The sequence below is a fragment of the Budorcas taxicolor genome, chromosome 18 (assembly GCF_023091745.1).
Source record: "Budorcas taxicolor isolate Tak-1 chromosome 18, Takin1.1, whole genome shotgun sequence".
In the NCBI taxonomy this organism is placed as follows: Eukaryota; Metazoa; Chordata; class Mammalia; order Artiodactyla; family Bovidae; genus Budorcas; species Budorcas taxicolor.
Window position 1 is genome coordinate 65,448,334 of NC_068927.1, and position 7,581 is coordinate 65,455,914.

General features: G+C 59.0%; 1 protein-coding gene across 1 annotated transcript; it reads left to right on the plus strand.

Annotated features, from left to right (window-relative positions):
* The first annotated feature begins 733 nt into the window (after positions 1 to 733).
* On the plus strand, positions 734 to 7,581 carry OSCAR (osteoclast associated Ig-like receptor). Its single transcript, XM_052656533.1, has 5 exons — positions 734 to 770; positions 1,558 to 1,590; positions 4,122 to 4,484; positions 5,577 to 5,858; positions 7,445 to 7,581. Exons 1-5 carry the CDS (start codon positions 734 to 736, stop codon positions 7,579 to 7,581), a joined length of 852 nt encoding a protein of 283 aa, XP_052512493.1.

The following is a 7,581-nucleotide window of genomic DNA, read 5'->3' on the forward strand; positions in this document are numbered from 1 at the left end:
CAGTTGAGGTCTTAGCTCAAAATCAGTTCGTCCTGCAAGCCCTAACTCTCATTCCTGACGGGTTAGGGACCTTCTGTGGGCTCTCACAGTGCCCCGTGTGATCTGCAGCCTGTGAAAAAGTAGTAAAACTGTTTGTGGCTCAGTCATGTTCGACTCTTTGCGACCCCGTGGACTGTAGCGCCCCCAGGCTCCTCTGTCCATGGAGTTCTCCAGGCAAGACTACTGGAGCGGGTTGCCATTCCCTTCTGCAGGGGATCTTCCCGACCCAAGGATGGAACCCAGGTCTCCTGCATCTCAGGCAGATTCTTTGCCGTCTGAGCCACCACGGAAGCCCCTCATTCTAGCGCACATCGCTTTGTTTTGTTTTAATTAACCTGGTCGGGATGTGGCTTTCCTGACCGCAGACTGGGAACTACTGGAGCACAGTAATGGGGTCTGACTCTCCTGTGTCCCCCCGCCCCCAACCGTGCAGCACAGGGTCTGATACATAATAGGTGCTAGCTTTTTTTTTTTTTTTTTAGCCTAATGAGCACAACAGTGATGACCTCCCACTCTCCCGACTTTTCCCACAGCACTATAAGGCTATGACACAATTACCCAGGGGCCCTCACCTCGCTCCTCCTCCCTTCCCTGAGCACGGCTCTGATTTTCTGAAGTTGCCTCATTTCCCGGCAGGGGACCGGGCACGGTGAGCCGGGGCTGCTCTTCCCGCTCCAACCGACAACTGCCCATTATGGCGGAGATGCTGAGCCTGCAGCTGCTGACTCTCTGTGAGACACCTGCCCCCTTCCCCCTGGGTCCCAGGCTGGGCTGGGGTCTCCCTGAGGGCAGGTGCAGCATTAGCTGAGGGTTCAGGGGGATTCTAGGTTAGAATAACAGGACTGGGGCTCCGACCCCTGAATCCTAAGGTAAGAGGACACACGGGTCCCAGATTCCTGGGTTCCTGGGAGAGGAGGAAGTTAGGGAGCAGGATGCTCTAGATCTTGGAGCAAGAGAAGGCTAGGGGCCTGAATTCCTGGGAACAGGGACTGTCCAGTCCTAAACCTTGATGTAACAGAAAGACGGCAGCTGAGACACCTGGGTCCCTGGGAAAGGAGGAAACCGGGGGCGCAGACCCCCAAACCCAAGAGGAGAACTGTGCACTCAGACAATTGTCTCCTGAAAAAAAGGGGAGCCCAAGCACCTAAATTCTTGGGTGTAGAGGAAAGAGGGATTTGGGTCTAGGCTTTTTTTCATTTTTCTGGCTGTGTGGCGCGGCTTGTGGGAGTTTAGTTCCCCAAACCGGGGATCGAACCCCAGCCATTGGCAGGGAGAGCGCTTAGCTGTAACCACTGGATCCCCAGGGAATTGCCTGTCCAGACTTTTGGTCTCTGAAATAAGTGGGGATTGGAAGTCTGAATTTATGGCTGATGAGAGAAGAGGAAGTTTGGGCAAGATTCCTGTTTCTCAGAGGAAAGAGAGCCCGGGGACTTAGATTCCTGGGCGCGCAGTGAAGTGGGGCTGGGAGCAGCTGAAGGCTCTGACAAGACCAAGCCCCCTCCCCCTAACCCTCTGTAGGGCTGGTGTGTCACGCAGACAGCACTCCAGCTGGTGAGTAACACTCCCCCCGCCACCCATTCCCCCACGTGTTCCTGACATCCCATTTCCAACTGCTCAGCCTTTCTTTTGGTGCCCACCCTCCCCCCAGATTTCCTTACTTCCCTCCCCTCTCCTCTTTCTTTCCCTCCGCCCTCTCTCACTCACTTTGTTTCCTTTTTGCCGCGCTGGATCGCGGTTGCGCGCTGGATCGCGGTTGCTGCGCGCTGTTTTCTCTAATTGTGGCCACAGGCGTCTCGCTGCCGTGGCTTCTCGTTGCCCAGCACAGGCTCTAGGTGCGCGGGCTTGGTAGTTGCAGCACACAGGCTTGGTTGCCTCATCGCATGTGAGATCTTTCCAAACCAGGGGTCGAACCGATGTCCCCTGCACTGGCAGGCAGATTCTTACCCACTGTGCCACCAGGGAAGTCCCCGTATTCACTTTAGTGACCAGTGTAGAGAAGTAGGGAAGGTCATGCACATTGGTGTGAATGAGACCTAAACGGGAACCCCGGTTTCACCATCCCATTCATTTATGACCTTGAACAGACTCAAATTTTCTACTCTGTAAAATGGGCTGTTGTGAGGATTTAACAAAATCACATGCGTAGAACTCTTGGCTCAGAGCTTGGTGAAGTGCAGGGCTCAGGAAACAGGATCGCTGGCAAAACCCATTATTTCCCCATTTGGAAAGTGTGGTTCTCCACCGTGACATGACTCGGTTTCTTTCCAGGGTTTCTGATGCGGGAGATCTCTTCTTCCTCTGAATTTCCCCCCAACTACACTCCAAATAAGGGTCGCCTGGAAAACCATTAATACCTTAGTTAGCAATTTTTTTAAGTTTTAAATGCTAAAGCTAACATATATTCATGATTTTAAGAATTAATTATCATCAGACTTCCCTGGTGGTCCCGTGGTTGAGACTCTGTGCTTCCACTACAGGGAGCACGGATGGGTTCGTTCCCTGGTGGGGTAAGTTTCCACAAGCCGCAAAGCGAGCCCCAAAACCCCCATTAGTTACTATTAAAGGACGTATAGCAATGGCTGTCTTCCCTTCCCTCATCTTCCTTGTATAATCTCTGAACGCGTATAAAAAGCTTTCCATGCATTCAAACACACGCATGTATTTTTGTGCTTCTTCTTTTTCTTCCCCCAAAGCAAAACTGGTATTTTGTGTCAGGTGTTCGACACCTTACATTTTTCACTTTGTAACTGCTGTTGCAGACATTTCCACGTCATTGTAGATGGTTCTACTTTTTTTCTCTCTGTTTAAAAATTGCTGCCTAGCATTCACCATCGGAGGGCGGGGTTCTAGTTTGGTTGGTTCTCCTCTGTATATTTAGGTTGCTCCCAGCGTTTACCCGCGCATTCATCGCTGCGGTGCGCATTGCAGTGTGAAGTTTCCATGTTCCTGTAACTGCGTTTTTCTAGGTTGGACTTACTGAGTGGTTGGTTATATCTTTTGTGTATCTTGTAGAAACTGACAACCTGCTGTCTCAAAAGGTGCGGTTGAGTGCACCTAAGCACCTGTTTTACTATATATTCTCCCAAACACAATGTTAACCAGTATTTACATTTTTGACAACCCAAGAGGCAAAAATGTCTTAGTATTGTTTTAACTTTTTAAAAATAGTATCATCGTGGAGTGACTTTCACATCGCAACTGCTAGATGTGTTTCGGTCAGCTGGACTTCCTCCTCCATGAATTGCCTGTTCATGTTTTGCCCGAATTTCAGTTGAATTGGCTCTAAGATTTCTTTTTACACTTTTTTTTTTAATGTGGACCTTTTTTTTAAAGTCTTTATTGAATTTGTTACAATATTGCTTCTGCTTTATGGTTTGTTTTTTTTTTTTGGCCACGAGCCATGTGGGATTTAACTCCTCCACCAGTGATGGAATCCACACCCCCTGTGTTGGAAGGGAAAGTCTTAACCACTGGACCACCAGGAAAGTCCCTCCTACACTCTTAATCTATGAGATTTATGAATAAGCCATTTCTGACAGTCCTGTCACTTATCGTCATTTACATGTCTTTTACTAGCTTCATTTACATGTCTTTTCTCATATACAGCTTTAAAAGGTTAAAACGGCCAAATTAATGAACAGTTTTCCCTTCTGAATTTTTCATTTTACATTTTCAGACAGCCTTCTCAACCCCAAAGATAATACATTTTCCTATATTTTCTTCTGATACTTTTATAGCTTTTTAAAAAACTCACATAATTCTTTACATTAATCTGGAATTTGCTTGGGGGAATGGTGTGTGAGGTAGGGATCCAACAATTTTTTCCCCTCAGATAGATGGCAAGTTTGGGCGACTGTTGAAATATGTCAAACATGTTACAAGTGGAGGACAATTTGAGTTCGCAGATTTCTGGGATCCAATCCCTTGAAGTGATGTTTAAAACAGGAGTCGCTGCCTCGCTTCTCTGACGTGCAGCCAGTTTTGAAAGCCTTGGTTGGGGTCCAGTGTCTCCCCTACTTTAGGAGCAGGGATCTGAGGCTGAGAAAGAGGCACTGATTCTCAAGGAGCTTCTCCTCCTCCAGCTGCCCGCTCATCTCCTTGGGCTCCCAAGAAGTCCGAGGACCCAGTCAGCCACGCTTACTCAGTCTCCCCAGCCTCCAACCCCAGGCCGTGGCTGGGTGCTCAGCCCGCTGCAGTTGTGACCCCCGGGGTCAATGTCACCTTGAGGTGCCAGGCACCCCAGCCCGCCTGGAGGTTTGCACTCTTCAGGTCTGCAGAGCTCACTGATGTGATTTACCGGGATGCATCTGCGGAACTGGAGGAGTTCTTCCTGGAGGAGGTGACCCCAGCCCAGGGTGGCAGTTACCACTGCTGCTACTGGAGGCGAGGCTGGGAGCCAAATGTCTGGTCCCACCCCAGTGATGCCCTGGAACTGCTGGTGACAGGTGAGGTCCTGGGGGAAGCGGGGTGTGGAGAAGGGACACAGGAGGGATGGAGGGGCAAGGAGGGATCCACCTATGTATGGAGAGGAGCTCGCACAATGCCACACACCGAGAGTTACACAGAGAGACGCAGAGAGAGCACTCTCAGGCGGGGTTCTTATGCCTCCCCCGACCCCGCCCGCCGAGTCTGGCAGTGTCTGGAGACATTTCTGCTTGTCCTGACCGGGGAAGGGTGTGCTGCCGGCGTCACAGGGGTTAGAGGCCAGAGATGTTATAGCACCCTGTGTACAGGGCAGTCCACCCCCCCAACACCCACCCCCAAAGAATCATCCAGATTTATCCGAAAATGTCGCTAACGGGAATCTCCCGGGGTCCAGTGGTTAGGTTTCCAAACATTGACTGCCAAGGGTGCAGGTTCAATCCTTGATGGGGGAAGTAAGAGCCCCTAAGAAACGGAGAAACCCTGGGGGAGAGACAGCCTCTGAGCCCCACGCGGGAGTGAAACACGCACGACCGGAGGGTTAAAAACGGAGCATTTTAGTGAGCACAGGGACAGAGGGAGAGAGTGGGAGGGAGAGGGAGGCAGACACACAGGGGCTGGGAGAGACAGGGGCCGGACACGGAGGAGCTGAGGGAGACCGGAGGTGAGAGGCCTGCAGACACTGGCCGGGAGTGGAGGAGAGAGATGGGCAGGGAGACAGGGAGAGCGGGGCGGGGTGGGGTGGGGGGGGAAGAGTGGAAAGAGGAAGGAGGGGTGGGGGGGAGGGGAGAGAATGGGGGAGGAGGAGGGGAGGGGAGAGAATGGGGTGGGGTGGGGGAGAGGGGAGGAGGGAGGGCAGGGGAGAGAATTGGGAAAGGGAAGGGGAGAGGGAAGGGGAGGGGAGAGAATGGAGGAAGGGGGAGGGGAGGGGAGAGAATGGGGCGGGGGTGGGTGTGGGGGAGGGGTGAGAGGAAGGGAAGAGGGAGGGGAGGGGAGAGGAGGGGGGAGAGAATGAGTCTGGCGTGGGGGGAGGGGAGGAGAGGAGAGGGGGAGGGGAGGGGAGGGATGAGGCCGGGAGAAGCGGACCCCGACCCTCCCACCTCCTCGTCCCGCAGACGAGCTGCCGCGCCCGTCGCTGGTGGCGCTGCCCGCGCCGGTGGTGGCGCCCGGGGCCAACGTGAGCCTGCGCTGCGCCGGCCGCCTGCGGGGCATGAGCTTCGCGCTGTACCGCGAGGGCGAGGCGGCCCCGCTGCAGTACCGGGACTCGGAGCAGCCCTGGGCCGACTTCCCGCTGCTCGGCGCCCGCGCGCCGGGCACCTACACCTGCTACTACCACACGCCCTCCGCCCCCTACGTGCTGTCGGCGCGCAGCGAGCCGCTGGTGGTCCGCGCGGACGGTGAGCGGCCGGCCCTCCGCCCCCAGACCCGGGGGTCCAGACCGCACACCTGCTCCCCCAGACCCGGGAGTGCAGGTCCCCCGCCTTTCCCCCAACAGTCCCTGGGGTCCAGGCCTCCGGACCCTCCCCGCTCAGACCCAGGGGTCCAGGCCCCCCGGCCCCTCCTCCCCGCTCAGACCCGGGGGTCCAGGCCCCCCGCCCCTCCCCGCTCAGACCCGGGGGTCCAGGCCCCCCGGCCCCTCCTCCCCGCTCAGACCCGGGGGTCCAGGCCCCCCGGCCCCTCCTCCCCGCTCAGACCCGGGGGTGCAGGCCCCCCGCCCCTCCTTCCCCCTCAGACCCGGGGGTCCGGGCCCCCCGCCCCTCCTCCTTAGACCCGGGGGTCCGGGCCCCGCCCCTCCTCCCTTAGACCCGGGGGTCCGGGCCCCGCCCCTCCTCCCTTAGACCCGGGGGTCCCGGCCCCGCCCCTCCCCCTTAGACCCGGGGGTCCCGGCCCCGCCCCTCCTCCCTTAGACCCGGGGGTCCCGGCCCCGCCCCTCCTCCCTTAGACCCGGGGGTCCCGGCCCCGCCCCTCCCCCTTAGACCCGGGGGTCCCGGCCCCGCCCCTCCCCCTTAGACCCGGGGGTCCGGGCCCCGCCCCTCCTCCTTAGACCCGGGGGTCCGGGCCCCGCCCCTCCTCCTTAGACCCGGGCCCCGCCCCTCCTCCTTAGACCCGGGGGTCCCGGCCCCGCCCCTCCTCCCTTAGACCCGGGGGTCCGGGCCCCGCCCCTCCTCCCTTAGACCCGGGCCCCGCCCCTCCTCCTTAGACCCGGGGGTCCCGGCCCCGCCCCTCCTCCCTTAGACCCGGGGGTCCCGGCCCCGCCCCTCCCCCTTAGACCCGGGGGTCCCGGCCCCGCCCCTCCTCCTTAGACCCGGGGGTCCGGGCCCCGCCCCTCCTCCTTAGACCCGGGGGTCCCGGCCCCGCCCCTCCTCCTTAGACCCGGGGGTCCCGGCCCCGCCCCTCCTCCCTTAGACCCGGGGGTCCCGGCCCCGCCCCTCCTCCTTAGACCCGGGGGTCCGGGCCCCCAGCCCCTCCCCCTTAGACCCGGGGGTCCCGGCCCCGCCCCTCCTCCTTAGACCCGGGCCCCGCCCCTCCTCCTTAGACCCGGGCCCCGCCCCTCCTCCTTAGACCCGGGGGTCCGGGCCCCCAGCCCCTCCTCCTTAGACCCGGGGGTCCGGGCCCCCAGCCCCTCCCCCTTAGACCCGGGGGTCCCGGCCCCGCCCCTCCTCCTTAGACCCGGGCCCCGCCCCTCCTCCTTAGACCCGGGCCCCGCCCCTCCTCCTTAGACCCGGGGGTCCGGGCCCCCAGCCCCTCCTCCTTAGACCCGGGGGTCCGGGCCCCCAGCCCCTCCCCCTTAGACCCGGGGGTCCCGGCCCCGCCCCTCCTCCTTAGACCGGGGGTCGAAGCCCTGCTGCCGCGCAGCTCCTGCAGTGTTGAGACTGGGAGGTGCGTTCTCAGCTCCGCTCTGGAGGTTAGAGGCCCAGAGGACGGGCGGAGATACAGGTCTGGCGGGGACGCTGACCGCCTCTCTCCCTTGCTGGCCCCGCAGGCTCGGGCGCCTCGGACTACACCCAGGGCAACGTCCTCCGCCTGGGGCTGGCGGGCCTGGTTCTCATCTCGCTGGGCGCGCTGGTCGTTTTCGACCGGCACAGCCAGAATCGCGCCTCTGGCCACGTCTGGGCCTGA